At 40.3% G+C, this 14,203-nt stretch overlaps 1 protein-coding gene across 1 annotated transcript in view; it reads left to right on the plus strand.

Moving 5' to 3' along the window:
* Positions 1 to 14,203, plus strand: part of gria1a (glutamate receptor, ionotropic, AMPA 1a) — a gene marked incomplete at its 3' end in the record, with an annotated part of 96,901 nt that overhangs the window by 57,232 nt on the left and 25,466 nt on the right. The window contains 6 exon segments of the mRNA XM_036127749.1: positions 978 to 1,136; positions 2,380 to 2,547; positions 3,434 to 3,538; positions 6,468 to 6,578; positions 11,721 to 11,927; positions 13,676 to 14,121. Of these exon segments, the coding sequence (XP_035983642.1) occupies positions 978 to 1,136; positions 2,380 to 2,547; positions 3,434 to 3,538; positions 6,468 to 6,578; positions 11,721 to 11,927; positions 13,676 to 14,121 (1,196 nt within the window).

A 14,203-nucleotide genomic window follows, 5' to 3' on the forward strand; every position in this document is an offset into this window, starting at 1 on the left:
TGGCAGAGGATCTGTGGTGCTTCGGGCCTGCTTCTCCTGAAAAGGGTTCTGGAGACTTTATTGAAGTTATTTCATGGGCTCTTTGAAATAATGTTTCAGCTGGGAAGCTAATTCACTTGGTCTTTTACTAGGATGTTGAGCCAACCATATGGCAGAATTAACACAGATATGGTTTACCTGGCACAAAAATAACCTTTTGTGATTCAATCAGTTCCCAGAAACAAGTTCTGTAAGAGACGTGTGGGGTGACAAAAAGGAGAGCAGCTGTCTGGATCCAAGACTGGCCGATCTGGAGAGATTGTGGGTTGTATGAGTTACTAAAACCAGGTGTATCTGTAGCATTAACAATTTAATTAACAAAAACAAATATTTATGTGGAATTTGGTATATGATGCTACTACAATAAAAGCTGAATTTAGTTCAAGACTTTTTTACAAATCTTTACTAAAGGTAATTTGAGGTTATGATTCGACATAACCTTCATCCTCTCTTTACTGCGGGAAGATATTTAAGTGTCCAAAGAAAAGTCACGGTTACAGAGGAGTAGTGTGCTAACACCACACAGAAAGGCTCTTGTCAAGATTCAAAGTTGGAGCGTGTCAGTGTGAGCGGACGACGCAGACCACCGACTCCAGCTGGGGAACGAACCATTAGAATGCTACTGGTTTCATTATGTTCAAATAAGTTTTTAATTTTCAGTTAACCTTTGCAAAAAAAAGAGCAAAACACTCACTGTGCTATGTTGCATTATGCATCACCTCATCCTGTTATGTAAATTGCCACTGACACCTGGTAACATCATCTTGGGATCTCTTAGCATTCCCACCTACAAGCCACCCTTTCAGTTCCATGTCTCAGCCCCATTTTGACTGAGTGTCCTACGTTCCTCATTCCAGCCGTTGCATTTTCTGTCTTTTTTTTTTCAACTGCCTTGGTAACGTAATTTTTACCTCTGACTGTCTTGCTGTCGGTCCCAGGGTTTCCTAGACATCGACCTGACAGACCTGAGGAAAGGTGGTGCCAACATCACTGGCTTTCAGCTTGTTAACAACTCCGAGCCGAGCGTGAGCCGCATTGTCCAGCAGTGGATGGAGTTCGACAACAAAGACTCCAAAGTGCCCAAAACTGGACTCAAAGTAACATAAACTTTTTTTTACTAGTGTTCTTGTTCTGTAGTTCCTGGAGTTAAGAGAATGCACATAAGCACAAAAGGCTTGATTTTCTGATCAAATAGGATTGGCTACAAACAGATTTTGTTTTTAGTTTGTTTGTTTTTGTCCAAAGATTCAGCAATCAGAATCCTGTGGCAGATTTTTGATCTCTGTTTTGATTCCCAATACTGGTTTTAGCTGAATTTGATTTCTCTTTAACGGCTACAATGTAAAAATGGTATAGGAACAGCTTTTAATATATTTTCGCTGGCCTTGCTGTCACGAGTGGTCACTGTTTATTTGTATTAGGACAAGAGGTTACTACAGTTCATACTGTGTGTGTCTGGGAGGAGTCACTGTAAAAACTAGAAATTTCAATCTTTATTAGCATCTTTTATTAGCAATTAGCTTGTCTACATAGTTAATCTAGATCCTTATCTTTACCCTGGCATGTTTTAAAAGGCTGACATTTTCAGATCCTGTATGTTCCACAGCAAAGGTTGAAAGCGCACAAGGATATGACGGTTCTCCATTCAGCCTTCCTATTATCTGCTCAAAGCCATGCTCTCTCTTGCAGCTTAAATACAATGCAAACGTGTCTCCCCGGGAGTTAGAAAACAGTCTTTTAATATACCTTTTTGACTTAATGAAAACAAAACTGATGCAGAACCAGCTACATTTAAGTCCTCATTCAGTAACAGCATCAGTGAAACCTGGTTGTTCTTGACGAAGATTGTTCAGAAAAACATTGAATAGAGTTTTGGGGTTTCCGTCAACTCTTGCTTGCTGATCAATGTGAAGATAAGCCAATCCTAGCTACTAGCTGTTTTTTTTTTTTGTTTTTTTTTTACAGCATCTCCCTTATTTTGTTTATATCCACTAATATTTAACTATGAGCAGCATAAAAAAGGTCAGGAAATGTTTTGAAGAAATATATTTCCAGATTTTACCTGAATGTGCTGGCTCAGGTCTGGGATTCAGCAAGTGATTTTGTTATTGATGTCCAGCCAGCTAAAATTGCTTCCACCTGCAAGGCTTAATAATGCAAAATCCAAGTTGGGACGCTCTTTAATGATGTTTTTAACATGATAAATAAAACAGATGAGATTCTAATAGATGTGAGGAGTATACTCACATCATATCGAGGCATAGTGCACATCTCAATTGCTGTCTTGGCTCTTTTGACTCTTTTGTAAGTCTCGCGTCTGTTTTGATTCTCTGTCCGCAGTACATGGGCGCACTAACATATGACGGGGTGAAAGTCATGTCCACAGCCTTCCAGAATCTGAGGAGACAGAGGATAGACATCTCTCGTCGCGGCAACGCTGGAGAGTGTCTCGCCAACCCACCAGCCCCTTGGGGACAGGGCATAGACATCCAGAGAGCCTTGCAGCAGGTCTGCACACATGCACCGACACACAACGATCCACACATGCACAAACTCGCACACACACACACACAGGCATGAATACCCCAACTCTGCATAGACGTACAGGACTTTGTGACTGGCACATTGGCTAACAGCTCCTGAGCCGGGGCTGGCTGAACAAATTAGGTCTCATTCTGTCGCGCAAAGTTCACATTAAGTCATGGGAGAAATCCTTCGGTATCAAATGTGACATCACGGCAAGTAAACAAAACCTGTGGGCAATATTACTCAGCTGTGATCATCATGGGATATGACATCAACAATTGAGTTTAGAAATGCAATATTTGGCCACGGGAATGGTAATGGCGGCCTGGCTGTGAGGCTTCTTAATCTCCCGGGGGCCAGGCAGAGACACTTGGCACGTACACTGAGGAACAGATAGAATTGCTCCTGCTACATTTATAATACTACCGGTACATTACTGGAAAATATGCAGATGCAAACAAAAAAGGTAAATGGTGAATTCCCACACAGGTATAAATGAACTGCCCGTGCGCATGCGTTACAGCCCAAGGCTCCGTCTGCAGAGGCTGTGCAGAGTCAATCTCGCCATCTGCCTGCGGACAGACTGGAGATGGAAGCTGTGTTCGCTCAATTAATTCCATCGCCAAGCCAAGGCAAACACGGCACACTGTACACATACATGCACGCCGTCTGTCATTCACCTCCACGGGGACACGAGACGGCGCGGACTTCCACAAACGAGCACTGTACCAACACGTACAAACTATTTCCAACGTGCATTACGAATGTTTCTGGTTGATTCACTGCAGCGTTGATCGTACACCTCCATCTGCCAGGCGTGCTCCAGCCTCGCCACGAGCTACTGTGCATGTGTGTGACATCTTTACAGGTTCGCATTGACGGATTGACCGGTCACATCCAGTTTAATGAGAAGGGCCGCAGGACCAACTACACCGTTAGTGTCATGGAACTGGCCCCATCTGGACCCAAGAAGGTACGTCTGAGGCGCCGGTCCTAGACCTTCAATTTTGCCTGAGGAGCCTAAAAGCAACTAATAGCTCAATAACCTGCTAATTTTCCATCTAGTCTTCGGTAGGTTCAGAAAAGACCAGTGGTCAAATTTTCTCGTATGAATTACGATGTGCTCTGGGCGGATCAGTGAGCAAAAAGTGCCTTATTAAGTGAATGAGACTGACCTGAAAAGAAAAGAAAAGAAACCTAGTCCTTCTAACAGTGCGGTGTAAACCGAAACCTTTACTGCTGCACCAAAGGGATTTATCCTAATGCTGTAACATTGTTTAGTCTTTCAAAAATTAATATAAGTGTGCCGATTATGTTCCATTTAGAACTAACATATTATTATATTATATAATATACTATATTATTATATTATATATTATTGAGTTTCTAAAATGCTAAAGATGATGTGAAATAATACTTTGTGGTAAAAAAAAAAATTGCTAATTGAAGCATGAAGATAAAATCTGCTTCTAACATTCAGCACCGAAACGGACTGATGGAAGCGGTGAGAGAGGTTTTGCATGAAAAGAGACCATGAATAATGCATCCCAAAGGTTTATTTGTTTTTTGCATCCCCGATTTTAGAAAATCACAGCTCACTCAAAGTGGATAGCCTTCCTAAATTCATTTTTGAGATAATAACCTGCTCAAGAAATGAAAGGAGCATTTTTCAATCAGAGTATAATATCAGTTAAACTTCTGTAACATTGATCTGGTCAGTTCAGTAGTACCGGGGGTTGTTAATCAGTGTTGGCTGTTTTAGTGGTAATGAAATTAACAACGGCTAAAATAAAGGGGCAACAAGGATAGTTTTGCAGGTGGAGGCGGCAGATCTTTATTCTCTCCTCATTTTTTTGACTAGTTTTCAGTAGTTTTACATTTGACCAGCATCAAAGCTACAGCTTTGTTCCACATGATCGGTTTGATGGTAGATCAGTGTTGATCTCAGGAGGCATATCCATGGGGGGACGCGCAGACCAGGCCCCCTGGTGCTGGGATGAGAAGCTTCGACCCATTGTTAGACCCTTCACTGGTGCAGTGGGTCCTGGGTTCCCCTCAAAATGCTCTGCCTCATATTGCAGGAGAATGCAGGCAGCTCCTGGAGGATGAAGGATTTGATACCATTTACTGTACCTCCATGGTCCCCTGACCTCATTCCAATAGAACACATCTCTAATTGATATCTGATGTGTTTTCAAAGTGTTCCTTTATCTATTTATTTTAGCAGTGTGCATACGTAACTCTAATTCAAAATCCAAAATTAATTCAAACTCTGTGTTTTGTGGGTTCCTTGTTTTTAGGATCTTAGGCAACTTTAATTGGACGTTTCATGCCCATAAAAGCAGATGAGCCAGGTTTAAAATAAATACTCCATAAAATGAGCAAATCTTAAGTGTCTATTCCACAGACTGTCATCACACTTTGTCGTTCTATTCTTAGTTACACCGGCACAGCAAGCTGATATTAACTGGTTAATTAGTTGGACTAGCATGCTGTCAAGCCACAGGACCTTTGCAAAGGCTTCCATGCCTTCCATGTTTTTACAAAGTTCTCCAAAACATCTGAAGGTGTCTTTCTTTTAAACAAGTGGACATGTGTAGTAGGCGTTCAGCCAGCTGGCATCCAGTGTGCAGTAACAAATGAAGCAGGAGCTCTATTTTACTGTAAGCTCTGTACTGCTGTGGCAAGCTCCTGTCACTCCAGTACCCTCTATGTTATCTCATTAGGACTGTAGGTATGGTATGATGGAAAATGTTAATGATTTTGAAGCATCTCTTTTTTTTTAAACCTAAGTGTATCCTGACACCGCTACCAGGCCTTGTTTCGCTAAATTGGCTCGCCATATTAAAACAGTGCCTCATAGGAACAGATGAGTAAAATAATGACCAAAATGGAGTGGTCGCGCGCTCCGGTTGTATTTATACATTTGCATTAACACGTAGCCACGTAAGCCCTAGGCTTTCTTGGATGTTTGTGAAAGCTAGCATAAAGAAATGTTTCACATATAGGCTTATTTTAAATGCTAATTTGTGTTTTGTTATATTGGCTTTCCATGACCCTGAACAGGATTAACGGGGTAAATAAAACAAATGGATGGCTGACTTCTGCTAATGGTGTATTCAATAAAAAAAAAGAAAAAAAAAACTAATTTTCAGTATCCAAATGGACTAAAATAAAACAAATACAGAATGTAAATTACTTAGTTAGAATGCAGATCAGAAAGGACAGGTTATTTTTTGGTACGAAACAAATTAAATTCAAACATGGGATGTTTTTATAACGTCTGTTTTTATGTTTGATATAAGGTGACATTGAGTGTGAAGAAAGGCACCTTTAAATAAAATGTATTCTTATTATTGTTAATTAGTAGTTTATTGCAAAGTTGGGCTCTCACTTCTTAGAAGCAGCGAATGCAGAATGATTTAAAGAGAAAGTTGTCAGGAGATGAAGATGAAAATATATTTGGCTCACTAGGGTGTTATTTTTCTCAGTTCACACTGTGGTGGTTCTTTTGGCAGTTTAGAGGAGCTGAGACCCAATATTTTGGGTTACGGCTGATTAATGTTGATTCTTGCATAATTGCCGGGCGACATTTAAATGTTGCAGTTACTCAGAGATGATCCCCCTCTTGTAGGCAGCTCATATCATCAAATGCAGGACACCACAGGACTTCCAACTTTTTAACTTCATTCAGTTTTTGCATAAGATAAAAAAAACACACATTTCCACCTCCTGTTATTTTTAAAGGATTGTGTAAAATCTAATATATATTATTCCCACAGAGAATGCACCTTATGAATGTTCAGCAGATTTTTTTTTTTCATAAATTGTTTCCTCTTTAAGTCTGAAGAGGAAAACGGAGGAGCTGAAGGTCCCCATCTGACACGTTCTTCTTTTCCTAGGTTGGCTACTGGAATGAAGATGAGAAGTATGTGACCACAGCGAGCCTCATAAGGGCCAACAATGACTCACATGGACTGTTGAACAGGACGTACATAGTCACCACTATTTTGGTAAGTCTGGCGATGTGAGGTTTCAGACAGTAGCGGGGAGCAGAGATTGACGCAGGTGATAGTCAGGGCAACATTTTTCATTTTCTGCTTTATGATGGAGTTCCCCAAAAGTTCACTAGCGGCGATGAATTCGCCCAGACCCCTGTGATTGTTTTTTTTTTCCCCCCTCCCTTTCCTCCCTTCTCCGACCGCGTTCTGCTGTCTGACAGGCGCCTGCTCAGAATGATGATAGCTTTATTGACCAAACACAACAGCGGCGCAGAGTTCTGGCCCGCTGACGTACAGGGTTGATGACTTGCAGGGGTGTATCTTTATTTATTTACTCCTCTTTTAATCGCGTCTGCCAAATCAAGATACATAAAACGAGGACAGACAAGAAGGGGCCGGTGCTGCTTTCAGCATTACAGGTGCAGCTGGAGATAAGTAGAGCATAGCAGTTGATTAAAGGCGTTATAAGCCCAAACCACTTCAGAGTCTGTAATATGTCAGTGTGTCCTTTCTTTCTCTCTCCTGTCTTTGGCTCGGATGTCACACGCAGCCTATATAACATGGCTTGGCAAGATTGCATTAAGTCTACTGTCCTACATTTGAGAGATTTAGGTGATAAGAGTAGGTTTGAGAAAAAGGGTGGTCTGCATTGATTATGACCAACTCATGTCAGTTAGGGTTTTGGGACATTTTTTCTCATAAGGGATAGAAGTATAGCTGACGTAATTTGGTCTAAATTTGAATTAGAGTCCCCAATATAACTCGTTAAAAGCAGTGTTGTAGTACTCGAGTCCGAGACTCGAACTTGGGTCCGAGTCATTAGCTAAATTTAGAGACTCGTGACTTGACTTGGACTTGAGCACTGATGACTCGAACTTGGACTCGGACTCCTACATTCAGATCATTCTGACTCAGAAATTGAGAAAAAGACTTGACTTTTTTTATATCATTAGGCTATAATTTTAATATGTCATTAGAATATTATTTGGTGTATGATTTTAATATCTAAATTATTAGTGCAATGTGGTGGAGTGTGGATTTTTTTTTTAGTTTAAAAACATGTAGGCTATGCTTACTTTAGTGCAGAACTTGGACTCGACTTGATCAATAAGGACTCGACTTGGATCAATAGTGACTCGACTCGGACTTGACTCGGATGAGTAGTGGACTTGACTCGGACTCGACTCAGATTTTTTTTAATGACTTGGACTTGACACGGACTTGAACACTGGAGACTCGAACCTGGACTCGGACTCGAGGCATAGTAACTTGACTACAACACTGGCTAAAAGTCTACTGTCGTAGTGTACAGCTGTTTATAGACTGGACTTGACTTCTTGAAGGGTTTCTAACAGAAATATGTTGCTGCTGTTGTGTTTTTTTTGTAGTGGGGGAAAAAAGGGAAGCCATGGACACAGGCTAACCTTAACATGCTTCAGCTGTTTCACTTTCAGCAAGGGGTGCGATGGGGGTTTGTGGATTCCTCGATATAGAGAGTGCCATGATAGTTATGGTGGAGATAAACTCTCTATACTCTTATATTCCGCTGCTGCTATCGTGCGACTTTGTCTGGTAAAGTACTGTATGTGTAACTGATTATTATGAGTCCCAGATACGCAGGAGTTATTTTAGCTTGAAACACTGTGGCACCTATTTTTGGGACTCTTAATTTCAAGGTCAGAAGGGGAGTACTCCCTGCCTTGCTGCTTCTGCACTGACCCAGTCAGACTCCACTAAAAAAAAAAGCTTTGAAAAAGCCTCAGGGTTCTACCTGTTTCAAATTGTTTGCGCATTTTTGGGATCATGTTAAGGAAAAATAAACGGGGAGTGACAAACGAGACAACTGTGAGAATACAACAACCAGGCGACTGTTAGAAACAGAAGATGCCATAGCTGGGGCCACTTTGTATCACAGGGTCGCCAAATTAAAGGGCAGTTTCTATTGAGATTGTAACGCATTTGAACGTCATTATTTCAAAATTGAAAACCACTTTGTTCGGTCAAACCTGAACCCCATGATTATAACGAAAAATATATTTTATATAAATTAAAACATTTTTAAAACACAAAAGAAATTATTTTCAATACGTTTTTGATGTTAGTACTACCAGAGATTTAGACACGCATAAAAACTTGAATATATGGAGTATCAAAACTGGACTAAATTATTGTACGCTGATTTCAAAAGATTTTGGATTGGGAGAATATTATTAATGTGAATGAAACATTAGGACTCTTAGTTTTCCCAAACATATTGCTGATATTTGGTTTCCTCAATAACCCGAGCTTTTTTACTTTTATTTTTGCTGTTTCTGATAAAGCTCGCCCTCTGCTGCTTTAGAAATAACTTTAGATTAGATTAGCTTGTTTGTTTCTCTACCTTAAACTGTGTGTAACGCTGTCAGTGTTTTTGCCACTGTCACGCCCAAAATTTCCCCATTGTGGGACAAAAAAGTAATTTCTTATCTTATCTTTGCCTAGGGAACTGAATGTGTTGATACATCCCTTGTATCAAATGCACACAATATTGAATTGGATCAATAAAATAAAAAAAACTCTTTAATATTACATAAGGTAAATATATGTACATCCCTAACAAAAGTACTCAAAACCTTGAAGGTTTTCATTTTGTCATGTTACAACTACAAATTTAATCTATTAAAATTTTCTTTGATAGACCAAAAAAAATCAATACTGTGAACTGAAAGGCACACACTTTTACCCCTTTCAGTTTTATTATCAAATAGCTCATGCTCAGTCAGAAATGAAGAGCAACAACGAAGTTCAATTTTCGAATCTTTCTACAGTTTCTCAATTGGGTTTTTGTCTGGACTTTGACTCGGCCATTCCAACACACAGATGCTTTGATAAAAAAACATTTCATTGTATTTATGCATTCTTGTCATTGGACTGTCATTCTTGTCTTGCTCTGCTTGAAGGTTAACCTCTCCTCAAGTCGGAAGGCCTGGGCAGCCTCTAACAGGGTTTTTTCTTGGATTTCCCTGTATTTATCTCTGTCCATCTTTCCATCCACTCTGACCGGCCTCTCCACAAAATGACACCGCCACCACCACCACCACGTTTTCATTAGTTTTCTGCCACACCGTGTTCTGCCTGAAGGCCAAATGAGGAAAGGGCGGCTTGTCTGCTAGCCCAGAGAGTCATTCTGGAATATTTAACAGTGGAAGCTTAACCAGAAGCAGCATTGCAGATTTTCTCGGCACCCATCAGTATATATATTGTTGCCTGTTATCATCAGTCATGAAACTCAGTTCCTAGCACAAAGGCAGTGACCCTATCAGTCTATTGATAACTACACCAATAACTATGTCTAATAGTGGCAACCTTTCAAGCTGTTATTACAAACTACAAAGGTTTGAGGAGAAGAATCTGTTGTGTCCTTTTTGTCTGTAGATCCATTTATTGTCCAAATGACTAATAAAGAAGATTTCTTTCCACCACCTTCACCTTTTCTTCATTGGAGGGACGCTCTGTTTGCTTAATTAACACTAAATTCAGGTTCTGCAGTGATCAGAAAAAGGGTTCTGTGCTGATGGAAAACTATTTTGGATGTACGGACATTAAGACTTGGAGGCATTGTGCACTAAAATGCCTTGAGATATTTTCTAACTGTATTCATTTGTGTTAATCTAAGAACATTTTATAAGAATTTCTGGTTAATCCAGGATGTTTGATCTACTGCTCTCAAGTGTCAAAACTTGGGGCATTGATTCTTCCGTGTGCATACAAAGACCCTTGCTCTAGTTGAAATATTGCTGATTACACGTCAGGCTTAGTTGTAATCGTGCTCAAATGCATATAGCATTGCTGGTAGCTGACAAAATGATACTAACCCCTCCGCGTTATTCTGATCACGGCAACAGTTTGAGCTTCTTTTTTTCGGAAACGCTACATATGTTTACACTCTGTTTACATTTATGCAAAAACATTTGTACGTTTATATTGAATTTCAAAAGACTGAAGGACGGCGGCTATCTCTTGAAGTGTTTAGCCAAGGGACCGTCTGCGTGCCTTAGCCTTTTTTTCTGTGTGTGTCTCTTTCTTTATCTGTAACTGTGAATGCATACCCCATGACAGCAAAGCAAAACAGACCTTTCTCTCCAGCATTTCCCTGGTGTGCCATTTGTCTACCAGTGGGATATCGGGTTTGTGAAGCAATGATGCCCTTGATCCTAACCATAGGAGGAAGAGAGCAGGCGTAGCTGCAGCAACGATGAAGAATCCCCTAAACATCTCTATAGCCATATGAACCATATTGGCAGGGTCTGCTATGCTCAGCAAAGCTTGGCTTAAAACAGGCTCAGATAACAGCTTGTGGGAATTGCTACCTTCCAAATGATGCTGGACTGTTAAGACTGAGGTGACTAGAATTCGGTGTGAAATACTTTTTTTTTTTTCCCCTGAAAGTGAAGCGTAGCCCCAGGTGTCATGTCAGCTGTAATTTCTCCAGCCAGTCAATCAGTGTGACATGTACAAATGATGGTATAACGGGGAACATATTTTGGTCCCAGAACAGAGGGCTTGAAAGCGCAGTCAGTGTCATCGTCTACATGCCTCAGACATACACACCGAGGCATGAACTCACTCATGCAGAGATACTTCTGCCAACCAGGTTTTTCAAGGCTTCACGGTATTTATAATCCAGCTAATTTCCTTTGCTTTCTCGCACGTTATCAGCACTGCCATTGTCACAGTGCAATCATAATAATCATGCCTTTTGGGTAAGAATGAAACCAGTCTTTAAGAAACAAAGCTAAAAAAAAAAAAAAGATGCTTCGTAATTTGAAATGATTATCCTTTATATCTCAATCTTTCAAAGTCTTTGAATCCATTTCTTCCCCAAGACAAAACTCTGAACTTTGAATACAAAACAAGTAAGTGCCACTGTAACCCGGGATGCATTTACAGCATATGTTTAGATTTTTTTTTTTTTCTCATAAAACTAGTTATTTGTTAACCCAATTGCAAATATTTGCAATGCCAGTTACTTACAGTCTCATTGGTGGAGCATTTGTTTGCATTAGAGGACAAACTGCTTTAACAGCATTCAGAAAGTTGATACGTTATTAAAAGTTGGATTTACCAGGTGACTGTAATAGAACGTTAATACAGATGCATTTCCCCCTCCAACAGGAGTCTCCCTATGTGATGTTGAAGAAGAGCCACGATCTGCTCTCAGGGAATGATAAGTACGAAGGCTACATTGTAGAGCTGGCTGCAGAGATAGCCAAGCATGTGGGTTACCAGTACAAGCTGAAGATTGTTTCCGACGGCAAGTACGGAGCCAGAGATCCTGAAACCAAGATGTGGAATGGCATGGTTGGAGAACTGGTCTATGGGGTGAGTGATGAAAAGGCTTTATCTTGAACAATTTTCAGATTAAAGGTGTGTTACCAGGATATCTCCAACTGTAATCTGGAGAGTAAACGACACGCGTCCTTTGCAGTTTTGTGTTTTTCAATGAGTTAGGTAGACTTTGGTTCTTTGTAAAGAGCCTGGAGAGGACGTGTTGTGAATTGGGGATATATGAATGAAATTAAGTTGAATATATCCGGCTCACTTCGACACTGTAGTGCAGATTAGATACACACAAAGAAAGGAAAGGAGTTCAAAGTGTGATGGGTCTTGAACACGGAGTGACACACAGAATGGAAGCTGCGTCTGTTCAATTTAGTGACGATTACTTCTTTAGTCCTTTGTAGTCAAGCCTCTGAATACAAATGGGTTTTGGTACAATAGACAGTTTATACTTTGAAAAAGAATGTGTGTGGAAACAAGTGTCCTCACTGAAAATGGAGAAAATGAAAACAACACTTTGAGAATCTGGCAAGGATAACATGAGATCATGTCACTTTACAGCTGAATTCAAAAACAGTTTATTAATCCCAAAGGGAACTTATGCACTGATGATTCACTCACCTCACCATGCTGAATGCTTGAAAAAGCTACATCTACAGTCAGGTGCTCTTGGTGAAGTTGCCCCTGGGGTACGATCAATAATAAATTGACATTTTGGGGCCACTCGTAGGCATATGAGCATCCCAAAATGATCAGATAATCACTAATCATGGAAAAATAAAAAAAATCCCTGCAATATAAATGTGTGCAATATAAATTTTTATGTAAATTGTTTTAACTTTATAATTCAAGTGCAAGTACTCCTCCATAAAACTGTTTTTTGCTATATGTTAAGAGCTGGGATTTTTTTTTTTTTACATGAGGTTGTTGGAATGACATTAATGTTATTTTAAAACTTTTATTTACAGCTTGGCAGGCAACACTATAATGTTTAGACTGAATTACATAGACAACAATTTAGAATTGTTTATAAATATCTTTATTCTAATAAAAACATGTTTTACTCAGACATGTCAACTCTCTAATCAAGCCCCAACTAAATTTATTTTGTTAATTTTGGACAGTTGTTAATTCCAGCACATTTTGCCTTTATGTTGATTATTTTAAATGTCTGGGTTTTTTAAGGCCCTTCATTAATTTGCTGTATTTTAGTCTAGAATATCCTGGTGTATCTCTCTTTCATTTGCTGTCGCCAGGAAATGAAAAAGGTTGCAGCTGGTGGGAAAGCAGTTCACACTACCCGACTGCATCCAGATTTGCCAAAAATAAATAAATAAAATCCTGACATTCACTTTTTCCTGACCCTTGTCTTTCCAGCATTTTCTGTAACCTTTAGCATCTCGGACGCTGTAATACAGTATGTGTCAGGTGTGGAGAGCTACTGCAGTGAGATTCTGTCTAACAGGAAGAACGTGTCATTTGCATGCAAAGTGATCATTTCTGACACTTTATTTTCCCACAATTACATCATTCCAAATAGTCCTTTGAATTCTTACTACTGCACACCACGGTATTGCAATCAGAATGCATTTGTGATATACTGCTCTGTTGGCAGGTAAAGGCAGCAGAAAAAATAATTTGCAAAGGTCATCTGTGAATACTATTAAGTGCAACCCAGGCTACATCCAGACAGATCAATTATTTAATTTTTATTTTTTGTTCTTGAGCACGTAAAATATCTCAACTTTTCAACTAAACAGCCCGTCTCTGTGTTTGTGCTCTACCCTCAGAAAGCAGATCTGGCTGTCGCTCCTCTTACTATTACCCTTGTCCGCGAAGAGGTGATAGACTTCTCCAAGCCGTTCATGTCTCTGGGCATTTCCATCATGATCAAGAAACCCACCAAGTCCAAGCCTGGTGTCTTTTCCTTCCTGGACCCTCTGGCGTACGAGATCTGGATGTGCATCGTGTTCGCCTACATCGGCGTCAGCGTCGTGCTCTTCCTCGTCAGTCGGTTCAGCCCTTACGAGTGGCACGCCGAAGACTATGAGGAGGGAGCCGAGCCTCAGACTCCCACGCAAGCGGCGGCCTCCAACGGGGTGCAGTCGAGCCAGACGCCGACGCAACAGAATGCCAACCAGCAGAGTCCAGAACAGACCAACGAGTTTGGCATCTTCAATTCGCTTTGGTTTTCACTCGGCGCCTTCATGCAGCAGGGTTGTGATATCTCACCACGGTAAGAGAAGTCCAGGCAAAGAATTTGCCTCAGTTCATCGCACAGTCTTTGAGTTTTTTTTTTAGATTGTGCTTCGATGCCG

This window comes from Fundulus heteroclitus, chromosome 23 (assembly GCF_011125445.2).
Source record: "Fundulus heteroclitus isolate FHET01 chromosome 23, MU-UCD_Fhet_4.1, whole genome shotgun sequence".
NCBI lineage: Eukaryota > Metazoa > Chordata > Actinopteri > Cyprinodontiformes > Fundulidae > Fundulus > Fundulus heteroclitus.